A 17,961-nucleotide genomic window follows, 5' to 3' on the forward strand; every position below is an offset into this window, starting at 1 on the left:
AAAAAAAAAAAAAAAAAAATCTCAAAATTACCCTCCAAGTCTCCGTTAAAAATATGATAAATAAATTTTTTATTTAAAATGATATTTTAAAAAAATCTTCTCGATCGGGCTCGAACTTAGCTCATTTTAACTGTGACTTTAACTCGAGTTTGTATTCGAGTAGAAAATGTAGGAAAAAAAATTTGAGGAGAAAAATAAGAAAAATAGTAAATGTCGTAAAAAGCACATGAAAAGTCTGGTCCAATTGGTCCACACGCAAGGAAGAAATTAATTACTTGTTGGAAGCCTCGTGTTTTATTCTCCATTTTGATATCTACTGGATTAAATCAAATAAACACCGAACCTAATAATAAAAATTGAAATAATTAATTAAGGTAAAATTTAGAGCTCAAAAATAAATAATTTTAAATTAATAGCAAATAAAAATAAATATAGAAGCTTAAATACCCAATAATATCTAAACCTACTTTCAGAATTTTTAATTATAAATTTTATTTTCCGTTTATATATATATATATATATNTAATTTATATATTTACGTGTATTTATTTCATCCGTATATTATTTTAAATTTTTTTATTGGAGGGTCAAGCTTGGCCATACATTCATGAAGCGACAATGTGATAAAAGTAGTAAAAAGACATCTATTTATTTATTTTATAATAGACATTAAAAATTTTAAAATAATGAGGGATATAAATTATTAACAAATAGTTGATTATTATTATTGCAATTATTTATACCATCATCTTCTTTATTGTTGTAATTATTTTTTATTATTCATAAATTAAAAAAAAAAATCAATTAGATTCTCGAAAGAATAAAAAATTATAAATAAAAAAAACCCAATAATTATTTGCATTAGATAAAATAATTTTAAATTTTCATATGCTATTTTTATGAAATTTTTATATAGTATTGTTGGGCGTTACAGCCCATATTTTCATATAATATTGATGAAAATGTAAATAAACTTAAAACAATATCAAATAATATATATACCTATAATTAAATGGTGAGGTAGAGCCTATCAAATAATATATACTATAGTTAAATGCGCGAGGTAGGCCTTATTTTTCACATTATGTCATTGCCCATTAATTACATAATTATAAGTATAGATTAATTAATTAACCATTAATTATTCATAATAGATGTATATAATTTTAAATGTTTATGACAGCTATCATCCTTTAAAGTTCATGTAATTAGGATTAAATTGTTATAGTAAAAAAAAAAAAAAAATCATGGATGACTTCCTTAGCTTGTTTTGGCATTATTAAACGGAGTTAAAATTGGCTTAATTTATATAATAAATAATATTTAACACTAATTAACATTGGTTTTAGGTTAAATTAATAAAAATACTTTAAATATCTTATTTTTACCGCATTTAAAAAATACTCGTGAACTTTACAGAATAACATTAGAACGTTTGGAAATAATTTATAAGGTGTTGATAGACAGTTTTCGTCCACATAATAACACTACAATAAGGGGGTACTTTGAATTTTTATGGATACAGTAAAAGTAAAAGTAATTTTTTTTTAAGTCGAGTATTTTTTAAATGTTATTTAACGGAGAAGGCCCATAACTTAGCCGGATAAAACGAAGTGGACCGGAACTATGGGCTAGGAAGTCCTTGGAATTGGGTTCTTTTCCGCACGTGGCGCATGGCCCATGAGATGTTATGACGTATCATGTATGATGGACATGTATGACATACCACAACTATGTAAATATGTCATATAGATAATTCATGCAGTAACAAGTATTAAGTATTACGTGCATTGTTATACTAAACCATGATTTTAAATACGATACTTCATGCATTTTGTATGTCACATGAGCATATATTATTTCTTCAACTATTACGTGCGTTCCATTTTGTATGAGTGTGTGCTGACCCATAGTTAGGCACAAAGATACATATACGAGTTTAACTAATAGATTCATTTGCATACGCATGAACCATGTGTAGAGAATTACTTTGCATCCAACTATATCCAAATATATACACGAGTCTGCCTAGTAAGAGCTCACTTAATTATTGAGGAGTTAGGAAGAGACTCTGTCGAGATGAGTTAGTTGATCACGTTTTACCATAGATAAACAAATATTTAGAGACAAAGAACAGATTTTTTAACGATATAAATTCAATATAAACAAACAATTGTCTAGATAATCAAATATATAGAGACAATGAAGAACCATTTTTGTCTATGATCTAAATTACTTGACAATGAAATTGACTCCCTACCAATAGTTATATAATGTGAGCTATTGTTGTTACTCTCTTGTTTGCATATATAACACTTCATTAAAAAAATTTCTTTTGAAAATCTCTCTGCCCTCGTTTTGTAAAACTTATTCTTAAACCGAGGCCAGAGGCTCGAGCACACGTCGCTTGGCCGTAGGCGACGTAAGAACGAATTGTCTTAGTTCACTTGTTGCTGGAAAGTGAGTGTCAATCGCAAGTCCAGTATCATTAAAAGTGCGATTGAGTAAATCTTAAATAAATAATTATTTTTTTAAAAATAATAGTATTTCTTATAATAATTAAATGATTAATATTTTGTTGACTAATCAAATGGGTCAGCCCAAGCTCGACCAAACTTTGGATGTAAGAGTTGACCCACGAGCTCGACTATTTTAAACCAAGTTGGCCCAACCAAAGCCCAAACAATGGTTCAGGTTGAATTTTGAGATTTAATTTTATCTTATTAAACGATAATTAATGTCTTGTCTATTAAATTATGCCGAATATGTTATTAAAATTTAAAAAATAGATATATAATTTATAATCCGGAAAATATTTATATTTAAAAAAAAAATGATTTAAACTTGAAAATTAAGTTGTTGGAATAAAGGATTGAATAATGATTGAAATTGAAAAATATTAAAAGAAATAATAAATTTTATTTATGTTGGAAGGAAAAAGAAATGGGTATTTAAACGATCCACGCGGCGGCAGAGCTGAGGAGGGAGAAATCGTTCCACGACTGCGAGTGACTGGAGAGAAAAATTGCAGAGAAAAAAGCCCTCAAATTTTCTTCACACGCCATTCCAAACCCTCAATTTAGGTTTTTTCTCCTCCTCCATTGCCATTCCAGCTTCTCTCTCTCTATCTCTGCAGGTTGCCTGAGCAGACTGCAACGCCGCGCTTCGCGTTCCTACTGTTCTGTCTAAGGTTATCTGATCGTTTTTTTCTTGATTCTTCTGTTGCTGCCGTTCTTTTAATCCTTCTGAGCTGCCATTGAGTCGTTCTGTTGATGTTGTTTTGTTTCCAGCGCGAGAAATTATGGAGAATGGTGTTACATGTAACATTAGTCATTGTTTTTCTTTCCTGTTAGTGGTTTGTGCATTTTTTTTTTTAATGTGTCTGGGCTAATCAGAGGTTTTGGATTTACAGCATGCTAGTTAAGTAGGAAAAGATGGGCTAATTCTCTTGTAAGTGTCTCAAGCTTTGGGTTGTGTTGTGTCTTCTTGTGGTCAATCTGAGTAATAAGCGATCAGGAAGTGAGAAAATAATCGATGTAAACCGTTCTTTTCAAGTAAATTCTGTCTGCATAGTAGCTTGCGAGGTTAAGTTTTGATTCATTCAATGCGTGGTTTTGGTAATTGATGTTATCTTTTGTTTTCTTTTTAAATCGTGTATTTATTGTTTTGTAGGATTATAGAATGTGCTAGTGATTGCATAGCACGGAGGATTCCCACATTGACCAGTTATTGGTCTTTCGTGGTTAATGCGGACTTTGTTTGAGAAGACATTATCATAGTATATCGTCCGTTTTAGTAGGGGCCGATGAGCTCGTATAGTTTCTCAAAACATTACAGCAGAAGAAGTAAAAAGCAGACACTGAGCAACTCTAATGATGAAAGTGCAGCTCGGACTAGGCCTCTCAGCTTTGAAGATATTATGCTTAGAAGGAAGAATAAAGGGTCAGCTGATACTGTTGAAGTGGGTGTCACAGGTAGCCATTCAAGGAGGGAAAGCATAGATAAGCTCAGCACCGATAATTGTGCATCTGAAAGGCATTTTCGTCACGGTAAAGGTGCTTCTCTTGATGTGCAAAATCTTTCATTGGAGGAATCGGGCAAGGATAGTTCAAGAAGGAAAAAAGAGGAGACATTGTTGAAGGACAATATGGAGGTTCGAAGTGATAGGAATAATTATGATTCTGAATTGACACTGATGGGTAAGCTGAAATATGATGCAAATGGAAATGATAAAAAACAGAAGTATGGCCAGGAAAATGTTGGTCGGGGAAAAAATAACCAGAGTTCAAGGGTTGATATTGAAAAGGAAACTGGAAAGAGGCATTCAAGAGATAGCAAGGCTAAACGTGAAGATCTCGATAGGGGGAAATTTGAAAGAGGTGGTAAGAGAAAAGATCAAAATGGTGACGATGAAGGGAATAGAGACAAGTATGCTGCAAAGAGACATGATCATTGTAAACACCATGACCCAGAAAATAGAAAAAGAAAGGAAGCTAAATCATTGTTGACTTCAAATTATGAAGATTCAAGATTGAAAAGAAGACGGAAAAGAAGCCAAGATCGTGAAAGTAAACATAGAAGATCTGTGTCACTTTCTCCAAGGCCACACAAGCACTCGTCTAAGTTAGTGAGGCAGAAGGAGTTGCCATTAGATTCTCATGTAAAGAAGTCTGGAAGATGGCGTTCTGATAGTGATAGAACAGGGGATTTGACCAACAGTTCCAATAGCCAATACAGGCGACATTCTGGGTCAACTAGTGGGCTGGGTGGCTATTCACCTAGAAAGAGAAGAACTGAGTCTGCTATCAAGACTCCTTCACCGGTTCAATCACCAGAGAAGAAAGATGAAGGGTTGGATCTTCCTCCAACAGAAAAAATTGGATTATTTTCTAGTTCAATTAATTCCAACTTTCAGCCGTCAAATGCTACAGTTTCCTCGGGCATTATTAATGTTCAATCTGGTGGTGCAATCTTTTCTTCAGTTATAGGGAAATCTTTAACAGGGGTCTCTTCAAATAATATAGAAATGAAGACAAATGTTTCTCTTGATTTGATTCAGCTGACCCAAGCTACCCGGCCAATGAGGAGGCTTTATATTGAAAACTTACCACATTCTGCATCTGAGAAAGCAATCATTGATTGCCTGAATGGTTTTCTTACATCTTCAGGCGTTAATCACATCAAAGGAACACTGCCATGTATTAGTTGTATTGTAAGTGCTTTATTCTATGTTCTAAATGCGTGTCGCTATTTTCTTATGATGCTGTTTGATGAGAGTTTTGGTGCATACCACCACTTGTGCAGATACACAAAGACAGGGGGCAAGCTCTTGTCGAATTTCTAACTCCTGAAGATGCTTCAGCAGCTCTTTCGTTTGACGGAAGTGACTTCTCTGGCTCCATTCTAAAGATTCGGCGCCCAAAAGATTATGTTGAGATTGTAGTAAGAATAAATATCCAGAATTCTTGACCGTCTCCATTCTCATGATACCCTCAAGATATATTACAATTTGCATTTGTTGAATTAATAATTCCATTGATTGGATGAGTAGTATAGTAGTAAGGCAAACCTAAAATTGTTAAACTATGATTTCCTAGGTGTAAACACCCTGCATGACTATCTTCTAATTGTTGGGGACCTTTGTTTGTCTCCCATGACTAAATTTTTATTTTTTCTTGAAGTTCGATATGCTTTTGTTTTGAATTCTTTGATTCTTTTGTTACAAAAGTATGTTGTGCCAGTAAATGAGGACTTAGATGAAGTTGTCTTACATCTTCGTTTTCTGGGATTGGGGAGGTAATCTGTGGTACTTTTTTCCTGCCTGTTCTCTAGAATGTTTGGTTAGAAAAATACAGGAGAATCTCCCTTTAAGTAAGTTCTGCGTCATGTGGATACATGTTTTAGTTTAGTAGGGTGCAAAATGTGGATGCTATGATGGCTTGTAGCGTTGGAGAATGGCATATGTTATATTTAGGCATGCGACTTAGGGATGATCCTATTGAAAACATTTTTTGAATGCAGTGATGGGAAGTGTAGAGAAGGATGAGTAAGTGGGAAATGTGGTTTTTAAGATTTGATTATGTTTATGCTAGTTCTTGGGGGTAGTATTTTGCGCACATGAAGGATAGTCAGGATAGAATTCCTTTTATTTCATGAAGCCCTCTGTTCAAGGGATGTTTGCAAGTGGACGAGATTGGGTTAGATATCTTAGTTGAAGATGGGATTACAAGTACTTATGGATTGGGGGAGACTCAAGTTGTGGAGTGGTGGAGTTGACCAACGGTGTAGAGGAATTTCCCTGAATCTTGAGAATGAGAATGTAGGGATTGTTGTTTATTGTTGGGGTATTACTGTTAAAATAACTCATCAAGTGCATGGATCAATTGTGGATTTTCCTACAAAAAAAGGTTATGCTCGGGCATGTTGTTAACACAATGGGAGGACCTATTATTTAAGGAAGGCTCTAAATGATTACGAGTGAAGATGTTGTAGTGAACTCCCTCACAATTTTTTAAGGTGCACAAGCCTATAAAAAAATAAGGTTAAAACTTAAAAGTGGTGGATAGTCGGGCTCCTCTAGGGCTAATAAGAGTTTAAAATTAGGACAGACAATGTAACGCCCCAGATCCATCGCTAGCCGATATTGTCCTCTTTGGGCTTTCCCTTTCGGGCTTCCCCTCAAGGCTTTAAAATGCGTCTGCTAGGGGAAGGTTTTCACACCCTTATAAATGGTGGTTTGTTCTCCTCCCAACCAATGTGGGACATCACAATCCACCCCCCTTCAGGGCCCAGCGTCATCGCTGGCACTCTTTCCTTCCTCCCATCGATGTGGGACCGCTCCCAAATCCACCCTCCTTTGGGCCCCAGTGTCCTTACTGGCACACCGCCTCATGTCTACCCCCTCTTCGGGGAAGAGCGAGAAGGCTGACACATAGTCCGGTGTCTGGCTCTGATACCATTTGTAACGCCCTAGATCCACTGCTAGTAGATATTGTCCTCTTTGGGCTTTCTCTTTCGGGCTTCCCCTCAAGGCTTTAAAACGCGTCTGCTAGGGGAAGGTTTTCACACCCTTATAAATGGTGGTTTGTTCTCCTCCCAACCAATGTGGGACATCACAATCCACCCCCCTTCAGGGCCCAGCGTCATCGCTGGCACTCTTTCCTTCCTCCCATCGATGTGGGACCGCTCCCAAATCCACCCTCCTTTGGGCCCCAGTGTCCTTACTGGCACACCGCCTCATGTCTACCCCCTCTTCGGGGAAGAGCGAGAAGGCTGACACATAGTCCGGTGTCTGGCTCTGATACCATTTGTAACGCCCTAGATCCACTGCTAGTAGATATTGTCCTCTTTGGGCTTTCTCTTTCGGGCTTCCCCTCAAGGCTTTAAAACGCGTCTGCTAGGGGAAGGTTTTCACACCCTTATAAATGGTGGTTTGTTCTCCTCCCCAACCAATGTCCATCACAATTGGAAGAAAATCTCTTGCTACTGATACCATATTAAACCAGAAACATATAGCTCAAGGGTTGGTCTTGAGAGTGGTAAATGATATCTTGTTATGTAGTCACTTGACAAAAATGCCCAACTATGGAATTATTAATTCAAATTCAATTTTTTTCCATGCGACAAGGAGGTGTACTTATCCATATTTTTGTCTAGCATGTCTACATTTTAAATTAAGGGATTCAAGAGCAGGATTTGAGGTTATCACTCCGTACCTTTTTGCCCCTAGTCAAACCTCCTTTTCTTTTTCCTTTTCTCGCAACAAAATTATTAGCTCAGGTTTCTAAAATTATTTCATGTTTTCTTTAGCGTATATAGAATCTGTTTCTTCATCCATGTTATTTCAGTTTCTGAGGTCTATTGTGGTTACTATCATGTAGCAGGTTTTCAGACCGTTACTATTTTCATGCAGACTGGTGGCCTGGACAAGTCAGTGGCCGTGGTAAATAAAATCATTGATACTGTCGAGGACTCACCAAATAAGGTATGCATTTAAGTTTTTGACACTGAGGAGCAGCATGTTACTTTTTGCTTATGATGAGGAGTGAAGTCTCCAGTTGTTTACTTATTATTATTATTTATTTTTGGTGGGGGGTGGAAAGAGAACAAAAAGGTAAATGAAGTAAGAAATGTCTTTATCTTTCCCCACTTATGCAACTCTTAGTTACCTGTCACCTTTTTTGGGATAAAAGTTACCTTTCACCATGTTGGACCAAGAAACTCTGGCTCTTCATAAAATGATCATGTAAAATTTGAACAAGAAAATCACTGAAGATTGCTGGCTGAAGAAGAAAAATGCCGAAATCATCCTTCAGGACCAGCTTGTTAATTAATGTTAATTAGCTTTCGTTTTCAAGTAATTGTAACCATGGAGGTTTCTAATCCCTAGCTGCACCAAACACAACCCAACTAAGGAGGTTGCTTACCATGATGGGCCTTCCCATTACCTTATGGACGGAACCTTTGGACCTACAAGGAAAATAGAGTGATCAATTCTCATTTATTACATCACTACTTGAGCACATTTTTCTTTAAACCATTTTCAAATGCATTCGTTGGTAATTCCAAGTATTACCAATGCCTAGATCCATTAAAGAAATTTTTTTCCCAGAGTGACTGCCCCTTCCTAATTCCTACTCCCAAATGAAGTTTCTGAATGGCATCTCCTTTTTCCACCTTCATAGGGACCCTGAATGAAGAAAAGTATTTATTCCATTTTGAAATTTTATTTTGAACTCTTTCCATAAACTGGTCCAAATAGTTGAGGCTTAGGATTTCTCTGAGGTTGAGTATAAAAAGTATTTGATAGTAACTTGTTTTCATTTTCATTTCATTTTTTTTTTTTTCTCTTCTCAGGTCGAGTAAAGCTATTAGAATTCTAGTGTTTTAGCATCATTTGAATATTTACTATTTTGCTGTCTATAGTCTGAATGGTACTCCCTGGTTTATTTAATATACAACTTTTCTGACATATAGAGGGGGCAATGGGTTGTTTTGATATATTTTGCACCACACATCATCATTAGAGCACTGGATGTGTCTATATCACTGTATTTGACAAACTAAAATTACTCTTGTCCTATTAAGCTATTCTTGTCTAAACTTGAATAAGTTTATTGAGTTATTACTACTCTTAGTGACCTTATTTTCTGCTTTGGCTATGTTGAATTTTGTTGCAGATTTTCATTGCTGGGATCTCAAATAGAATATCATCTGAAATGGTAATTTGAGGAAATAGTAGTTTCACCTTGTAAATGATCATACCTTGTATATGATCTTTACCTTTCACTACTGTTTTCACTTTGTAATATACATTCGGTGATTGTTTCTTTGTTGTTGTTCTCCAGCTTAGAGATATTGTTACTGCATTTGGACCTTTGAAGGCCTTTCACTTTGAGATGAACCATGATCTTAATGAACGTTGTGCCTTTTTGGAGGTAAATTTTCATGTCTTACGTGCTTTACTTCACCATGCTCATCTCAAGTGCTATTTTATTATTTGTAATGATTTGGAAGGATCTATATTGTTGGGAAGCATCATGTTTACACGAACACTTCCAGTCAGAAAATGATACTCCATAATAATTCTTCAAATACTACATTGGAAGCATATGATATCCTCTAGTATTTTGTTTCTGTACATTAACTTTTTAAGTTCTAGATGTTGTCTCTTTTTGATAAATGCTTCGGACTCAATATTCCTTTTATTATTATTATTTACGATGTATTAATGATATATGTCAATATGGTTACAATTTAAATTGTTCATGAAAGAGTTCAAATCACCTTGTATTTATAGTTTTACTTTGTAAAATTAAAAAATGTAAAGGAAATTGTCTGCACCAGTTCATGACATTTTAAGTGATTCATTTGATTTGACCAATCATTAATATTCACATTATTCTTTATCATCTCTGTCAAGTCTTAGACCTAGAAAACATGTTATCGTTTTACATCATATGCTTAAAGGAAGCTTGAGTAGATAGCACATATAGGATAATAATATCCTTGCATTATTTTTTTGGTAGTATATGCAATCCCTTGAGACTTGATTTAGTGATTTTTCCTTAATGCTTCTTGATCACAGTCTTAGTCCGGGAGTTGGTGACTTCAGTTAGTAGTGTTCTGTCATCCTCCTCAAGAGGGGCAAATATGGGTTGCCTCTTATTACAGTGAAAGATTCAACGTTCAAAGTTTTACTGATTAATGGGCGCTTTAAAATCTTTTGGTTTCTAACCAATGCACATAGAATGCTATTTTCTCTAGGAATCAGCAGACCAATGCAAAGCTGAAGGTAAAAATGCAATGAAGTGTGCTATTTGTCTTTGAACTTGCTTATAACCGCCATAAGTGAGACTCCAGCTATTGTAATACCCAAACATGGGTTTCTTAATAGGTTCAATTTGCTTTCTGGTGCAAATATTGCAGGATAGATTATTGACTTTGGGATTTCTTGTTGACATTTGGTTTTAGACTTTCACATATGAATATATACCTTGGTTCTGATGGATGAACCTTTTGCCACTATAAACTACTATGTTCCGGACATGTTGTATGATCTTTTTAGTGTGTTTACCTTTATGTACTCCACAGCTCTGTTTTATATCAACATGCTCTAGAACTCTCATTTGTAGACGTATGTTAGGTAATTGTATATTCACCAATGACAAAATACTCAAATGACTCTTCTCAGCTATTTAACTAGGCGAAACTGTTCGCACAATATTCAGAGTGAATGCATGATGAAGTTTCATATTTCTTCGTACCTTTTAGGCAGCAACATGTGTTAAAGATATTCACGATGTTCATGTATTGTATTGTAGCCACTGTAGCCGTGGTCCATGGCAACCCTTGATCATTAAATCAAGGCTTTTTGTTTGCTGTTTAACAAGTATGGTATCAATTAAATTATTAAGTTCTTTTACTTTTGAATAGGTAATAGCACTTCTTATATGCACGTAGAAATGTTGGCCTGTTATTATCTCGAATTTTCTTGATGCTTAATTTATATGTCGTTTCCTAGCCAAAAAGAAAGCATGAATAAGTAAAGTCCTCGGGCTTCAATATCATTCCCTCCGTTTAACTTTTGTATTATATGCCATTTATTTGATCAATCTTCTCTTCCCTGACCACAATTCCACTTAATTTAATTATCAGTATGTCGACCAATCAATTGTCTCCAAAGCTTGTGCTGGTCTAAATGGTATGAAGATTGGAGGGGAAGTACTAAAAGTGTTTCCAGCTGTTCCATTTACATCATTGGTATTAATGCTATTATCCTTGTTTTCCTAATTTTTGTGACAATTATTGATCACAATAAGCTTTTTGAAATTTTTATTTTTTATTTCATATACTGGTTTGGTCCTTGCTTATCAAGTAACATTTGTTAGGAACGTAATGAATGTCAACCATGGTATGGGATCCCAGAGCATGTGAAACCTCTTCTTCAACAGCCAACAGTAGTGTTAAAAGTTAATAATGTGGTACGTTAATTTTTTTTTGCTTACTCCTGAAACCACTCACCTCCCCCACCCAACAGAAAATGAAAACATAGGCACATACATATACTGTCACTATGCAGTTTAATGGTCAAAGTGGTTATTTACAATCTTCCGATGAGGCGTTTTCTTTTTGGAACCAGTTTAATGCAGATGTCCTCCCAGTACTCTCTGAGGCAGATATCGATGAAGTTCTTGAAGATATTCGGGTTGAATGTGCTAGGTCCTGAGAATTACTTTTAATGTTACTAATTATGTTACTAATAGTGTTATCTTTCCTTAAATGTGATTGTTGTCAAATAATCCATGCAATTTTGTAGGTTTGGGACAGTTAAATCCATGAACTTTGTAAAGCCATGTAATGGCTGTTTCAGTGCTGAAGAAGATTACAAGAACATTAGTGATATCACTGATGTGGAGATCAAGCGTGAGATTCAGGAAAACTGCACAATGGCGATTTCAAGAAATGGTAATGATGTCGAAGATAATAACGTTAACCTTGATAATTGCCCCATTGATACCAATCAGAGGCAGGGTAATTTCCCTGGCAATGGTAGACATCAAGACGAAGTTGTGGAGGTCAAATCGTATCGAATGGGTCAAGATGATGCTACACGTTTTGAAATTGTAGCGTGTGAGAATGCTTCGGAAAGAATCCCTCGCAGGCTCTCTGAACAGCAGAGCAGCCCAGGAAACCAACATCAGGATGCAAATGTAGCTGAAACAATCGAAACCAATGAAATTAGCCCGGATAAGAAATCAGTGTGTATAGATGATTCAGCTATGGTGAGAACAGATTCCGACACGTCTGAGAAGAACGAGAAGGACGATCCTAGAAATACTCTGGCAAGTTTATTTGTGTTGGGGAGCGTTTTTGTCGAGTTTGGTAGAACGGAAGCCTCATGTATGGCAGCACACTCTTTACATGGAAGGATTTATGATGGACAAGAGATTAGCATTGAGTACATTCCCCATGATCTCTATCGAAAGAGGTTTCCTAAATGATAAGTTAAATACTGAATGTGGTGATTTATCTGGTCGATGAGGTCCTTCGCCATGAAAGGTCCACTTATTAGCAACTTTCATTACTGACGAAGGCATTTGTTGATGGCTCATTTTAGGTCAGCCTCAATCATCTTTTTTGATCATTTAGCTCGACAAGTCATTTCTCGAGCACCGCATCGACGATATACTGAAATGAAAGCCTAGGAGAGTATAACACTCCCCATAGCTTGGAGGAAGCCTTTTAACTAAGCCCCTGTACATTTCTGATAGATTTTCTCTATATGCTCAACAGGTGCAAGGAACTAGGTTATGGACGTGAAAGATTTACGGGTTCTTTTACTGCCGAGCTCTCGACATTCTCTCGAGTCTCTCTCGAGTCTGACCTTTGTTGTTGACGATCTCTCCTTCGTTGTTGAATTAGGTACTTTATTACAAGAGATCATGATCCTTCATCTCTGTTTTGTTTACCTTATATAGTAATACAGTACGTAATGGAGTGGGCCACCCCATAAAGTTCATAAATGATAGACATTTTTAGTAGTAATCTTCTTTTTGCATGTTTTTGAGCCAGATTTATAAGTTTGGTGCAAGGTTCTTATACCATTTGGATGCAACTTTGTTAAGAAGCTGATCATGGGGAACTAAGATTTTGTTCTTTATATGCAGCTTGGTTTTTTGTTCTTGCATAGTACACTAAGGCGTATAGTCTTCTCGAACCTTAACCATAGGATCATACGTCACAAGCAAAATACAAGAACTTATGGACTCGTGGTTTCTTAAAATGAAGGTATTAATTACCATTTTAAAATTAGATGGTTTAATTTTTATTTTTTCTGCTGTTGGACTAAAAATTGCGATATAATCTTCGATAACTTGAGCATTAGGGAAATACGAGCATTCTTGAGCATTAGGGAAATACGAGCATTCTTGAGCATTAGGGTTGTGAATTTCGTGAATATTAAGTCAGTCTAATGATTCATGAATTTGTTTTGGTCATACAATGCTGAGTGTGGATTTATATAATTTGTATTCGATGAAGAGAAAAGAAATAGAATAACATAACAATATTGATGATAAATATTGACGTAATCTAATGCATGAAAACAATTTCATAGTGCATATTATATTATATGGTATGATATATGATGCGAAGTAAAAAGCTTAGTGGTGTCCAATTCCTCCGCCACCACCTCCACCAAAGCCAGAGCCACCGCCGAAGCCCCCTCCGACTCCGCCTCCGCCGCCGCCACCGAACCCACCTCCAAATCCACCACCTGAGCCACCTCCAAAACCTCCGCCTTTTCCAAAGCCACCACCAAAACCTCCGCCCTTTCCAAAGCCACCACCAAAACCTCCTCCTCCTCCTCCTCCTCCTCCACCTCCACCACTCCCTATGCCACCACCAAGTCCACCGCCCTTACCGAACCCTCCTCCAGCACCACCACCAAGGCCTCCACCATTACCACCTCCTACTCCACCACCTAGGCCTCCACCCTTTCCAATGCCACCGCCAAGTCCACCACCCTTGCCAAACCCTCCACCGGCACCACCACCTAAGCCTCCTCCTTTGCCAATTCCACCGCCCAGTCCACCACCCTTGCCAAACCCTCCACCGGCACCACCACCTAAGCCTCCTCCTTTACCAATTCCACCGCCCAGTCCTCCACCCTTGCCAAACCCTCCACCGGCACCGCCTCCTAAGCCTCCTCCCTTACCAATTCCACCGCCCAGTCCACCACCCTTACCATACCCTCCACCGGCACCACCTCCTAAGCCTCCTCCCTTACCAATTCCACCGCCAAGTCCACCACCTTTACCGATCCCTCCCCCAACACCGCCTCCTACTCCACCACCAAGGCCTCCTCCCTTACCGAATCCTCCACCCTTCCCAATGCCACCACCAAGTCCTCCACCCTTACCATAACCTCCTCCAGCGCCACCACCAAGTCCTCCACCTTTGCCAATGCCACCACCAAGCCCTCCTCCCTTACCGTATCCACCACCTAGGCCTCCACCCTTGCCAATGCCACCGCCTACTCCACCACCAGCACCACCACCTAGGCCTCCACCCTTACCAATGCCACCGCCTAGACCACCACCTTTACCAAACCCGCCACCAGCACCACCACCTAGTCCGCCACCCTTGCCAAAGCCAGCGCCTCCTCCTACGCCACCTCCAGCTCCACCCCCAATTCCACTTCCACCTCCAAAACCACCGCCGCCGCCGCCGCCGCCGCCACCTCCACCTCCTCCTCCTCCTCCAAATCCGCCTCCAAATCCACTTCCACCACCAAACCCAACCCCTAATCCACCACTCTTGCCAAAGAACAGAAACTTCTCTTCCTCCCCATTACTAACTTCCTTGGCAACCACACTGAACACAAGAACATAAAAGCAGAACAAGGATAACAGAGTCACTCTGTTGCAGCCAGTTGCCATGATTGTGGAGGGCAATGGATGAAGAGCTTTAGGCACACCCACAGGTATTTATATGCCCCATCAAACACCTTTTGGCTTGGCATTAATTTGAACTCAACTACTAACAGTTCGCTTTTTTGTTAGAAACTCTGAGCTCCCACTTCCCCATCACTACTTTTTCTGCCTTTTCCCATAACCAGAAATGTGAGAGAGCCATTTTGTAGCTGTCATGCACGTTATGGTCACACCACCATTCAATTCTTTGGGTCCTTCTAAACTAACAACCAAATACAAACCCTCTTAATTCCTCACAAACCTCCTCTTCATACATTCATTCATTAGGGAACCACTTCTTGTTGCTCCTCAAAAAATCACTTCAAATTACACCCAAATTAACCCAACCCATTTCAGAGTTAGATATTCATGTTTAATGTGGTATCAATGAGATGTCCACCCAAGACGAGGAAGCCTTCTCCGTCCTTATTTTATGCCCCATGCTCAAGACGAGGAAGCCTTCTCCGTCCTTATTTCACGCCTCATGCTCAAGACGAGGAAGCCTTCTCCGTCCTTATTTCACGCCCCATGCTCACATCCTCCATTAATTTTTTGATGGGGGTCGAGGTAAAGATTCCTGGTAATTCACTTTTCCCTCCATTTATTGCCCCATTTAGCTAACAAGAAAATATGATCTGGGTAGGATCGAGATGAGAATATAATTCATCCCGACCCCAGTCCCATTTATCTAATCAGAAAAAATGTGAGATTCCCACGTCAGTTAGGAGAAGAATGAAATATTCTTATCTAACATGAGAGCAAACACGAAAGGAAAAACCCAAAGAAGATAATATCTACTAGCAATGAGTTTGGACTGCTACGAAAAAAAATCTCTTCCCTCTCTCCCTTTTTTTATTTAAAGAGGGATCCCATTCATGGCGAATTAAAATGCTCTCCACAAATCTCACAAATCACAAAGTGAGTATAAACTTCGAGAAAGTGACGCATATTAATTAGAGCGTGGAGGTTGCAATATCTTATCTTAACATTATGCAACTAAGGATAGGGAGAGTGAAGGAACAATTTTGTTATGAAAAAAAAAAAAAAAAAAAATAAAAAAACATAATTATTTTGTTTTTAGTGATTAATTATTGGAATTATTTGTGTATTAGTGTGTTTTTGATGCTTTTAGGATACCCACCGACAAATCAGCCCCCAAACAAAAAGCTAAAACAGATCACTTTCCTATTATTTCAATGGAGAGTAAATGAATAATTAATTATTTCTTTTTTATTTTTTTAATATTTTTTTAATAAACCATATTAATTACCACAACAAAATAATAATAAAACTGAGATAGTCTCCTATTTATTTATTTATTTTATTAAAATATATTTTTTTTTATTTGTTTATTTTAAGGATATTTTTATGGCTTATCCACCAATGCTTGTGGCACATATTAATTAGAGAAATAAAGAAAATAAAATATAGCTCAAATTTTCATTTATTATTATTTTTATTATTTTATCAAGTATATTACTGTTAAATTTATTAAGTAATTAATTGAATTATATAAGAAATATTATATGGTCTGTAATTAAAAAAAAAAAAGAGAAATAATATATATATATATATTATGTAATATATTATAAAAGTTAAAAAAATATTTATAAATCATATAAAAAATTTAATAGCTATAATTGCTAAGAAATATGGTTTGAAATTTTATTCGTACAAACTTATTATAATATTTGTTATTAAATTTAATTATTGCATAATATTTTTTTGAAAAATTAGGCATATGTATGAACATATTATAAATAGGAATTATAGCCATATTTGTGAATATAATACCATGTGTGACACCTAAGTTTGTTAAATGTCTAATTTATTCCCTATGGTATAAGATTAGTAATAATTTTGGTCACCTTGCCATTATCATATTTACTTTTTTTTAACGTGCTAATAAATTAATATTTTTTATTTAGCTAATTAGTTAATTACGGTAGGGTAAAAGAAATAGATGTGATAAATAGCAGGTTTTTTCGGGTGAATATTAAAGAAGAGTATAGGAAAGATTTGTGAGGCTTAATCAAACCCTAAGGACTAAATTGAAATTTGTAATACTATAAAAACGACGCATTAGGGAGTAAATTGAAAATTTTAAAACTACCCAGGCCAAATTGAAATTATATTGGAAAGGGTGGGTATAAAAGAAATAGACGTGACAAATAGCACGTTTTTTCAAGTGGGTATTAAATAAGAGGATAGAAAAGATTTGTGAGGCTTAATCAAGCTACAAGGACTAAATTGAAACTGTAATACTATAACAACGACCCATTAGGGAGTAAATTGAAAATTCTAAAACTAAAGGGACCAAACTGAAAATATATTGGAAGGGATGGGTATAAAAGAAAAAGAGGTGACAAATGCTGGTTTTTTCGAGCAATTTGTGAGGCTTAATCAAACTATAAGGACTAAATTGCAATTTGTGATACTATAAAAACGACCCATTATGGAGTAAATTGAAAATTCTAAAACTAAAGGGACCAAATTGAAATTATATGGGTATAAAAGAAATAGATGTGACAAATAGCAGGTTTTTTCGGGCGGGTATTAAATAAGAGTACAGGAAAGATTCGTGAGGCTTAATCAAACTATAAGGACTAAATTGCAATTTGTGATGCTATAAAAACGACACAATAGGGAGTAAATTGAAAATCCTAAAACTAAAGGGGCCAAATCGAAATTATATTGGAATGGATGGGTATAAAAGAAAAAGATGTGACAAACAACAGGTTTTTTCGGGCGGGTATTAAATAAGAGTATTGAAAAGATTTGTGAAGCTTAATCAAACTATAAGGACTAAATTGCAATTTGTGATAGTATAAAAACGACCCATTAGAGAGTAAATTGAAAATTCTAAAATTCGAGGGACCAAATTGAAATTATATCGGAAATGGGTGGGTTTGATGGTTTCCCATGTGATTTGGTAGCTGAAAAAATTGAATGCCATGTTGGGAAGTTGTGTTCTTTTTCTTTGATT

General features: G+C 36.4%; 3 protein-coding genes across 7 annotated transcripts; 2 read left to right on the forward strand and 1 right to left on the reverse strand.

Moving 5' to 3' along the window:
- The first annotated feature begins 2,976 nt into the window (after positions 1–2,976).
- On the forward strand, positions 2,977–13,047 carry LOC111806869 (splicing factor U2af large subunit B-like). 2 transcript variants are annotated; one of them, XR_002816887.1, is made up of 11 exons: positions 2,977–3,190; positions 3,673–5,212; positions 5,305–5,442; positions 7,913–7,984; positions 9,180–9,221; positions 9,348–9,437; positions 11,158–11,262; positions 11,391–11,483; positions 11,642–11,721; positions 11,819–12,619; positions 12,796–13,047. XR_002816887.1 is itself a non-coding variant. In XM_023692373.1 (10 exons), exons 2-10 carry the CDS (start codon positions 3,806–3,808, stop codon positions 12,501–12,503), a joined length of 2,712 nt encoding a protein of 903 aa, XP_023548141.1. In that variant the 5' UTR covers positions 2,977–3,190; positions 3,673–3,805; the 3' UTR covers positions 12,504–13,047. The 2 variants fall into 2 exon arrangements, 1 of the variants encoding a protein (XP_023548141.1); XM_023692373.1 differs by having other exon boundaries at positions 11,819–13,047.
- On the forward strand, positions 2,982–3,190 carry LOC111806874 (floral homeotic protein AGAMOUS-like; the record flags this gene model as incomplete). Its single annotated transcript, XM_023692383.1, is given in 1 exon segment — positions 2,982–3,190. A coding segment is annotated over 1 exon segment (164 nt), but the record flags the coding sequence as incomplete, so codon positions are not given.
- A 452-nt stretch (positions 13,048–13,499) lies between the features above and the next one.
- On the reverse strand, positions 13,500–15,126 carry LOC111806872 (glycine-rich cell wall structural protein-like). 4 transcript variants are annotated; one of them, XM_023692381.1, is made up of 3 exons: positions 14,417–15,125; positions 14,291–14,314; positions 13,500–14,248 (listed from the first exon to the last, which is right to left on the reverse strand). In XM_023692381.1, exons 1-3 carry the CDS (start codon positions 14,940–14,942, stop codon positions 13,665–13,667), a joined length of 1,134 nt encoding a protein of 377 aa, XP_023548149.1. In that variant the 5' UTR covers positions 14,943–15,125; the 3' UTR covers positions 13,500–13,664. The 4 variants fall into 4 exon arrangements, with proteins under 4 accessions (XP_023548149.1, XP_023548150.1, XP_023548148.1 ...); XM_023692382.1 differs by lacking the exon at positions 14,291–14,314 and having other exon boundaries at positions 13,500–14,269; positions 14,504–15,126; XM_023692380.1 differs by having other exon boundaries at positions 14,291–15,126.
- Positions 15,127–17,961: the final 2,835 nt, after the last annotated feature.

This window comes from Cucurbita pepo, chromosome LG12, assembly GCF_002806865.2.
Source record: "Cucurbita pepo subsp. pepo cultivar mu-cu-16 chromosome LG12, ASM280686v2, whole genome shotgun sequence".
In the NCBI taxonomy this organism is placed as follows: Eukaryota; Viridiplantae; Streptophyta; class Magnoliopsida; order Cucurbitales; family Cucurbitaceae; genus Cucurbita; species Cucurbita pepo.

Bases quoted from the DNA above. Each gene is read 5' to 3' on its own strand.
- LOC111806869 (XM_023692373.1), top strand. From the start codon at position 3,806: ATGAGCTCGTATAGTTTCTCAAAACATTACAGCAGAAGAAGTAAAAAG. The intron at 11,263-11,390 runs GTATTAATGCTA...AACATTTGTTAG, and splicing joins CTGTTCCATTTACATCATTG to GAACGTAATGAATGTCAACC. The intron at 11,484-11,641 runs GTACGTTAATTT...TTTTGGAACCAG, and splicing joins TGTTAAAAGTTAATAATGTG to TTTAATGCAGATGTCCTCCC.
- LOC111806872 (XM_023692379.1), bottom strand. From the start codon at position 14,942: ATGGCAACTGGCTGCAACAGAGTGACTCTGTTATCCTTGTTCTGCTTT.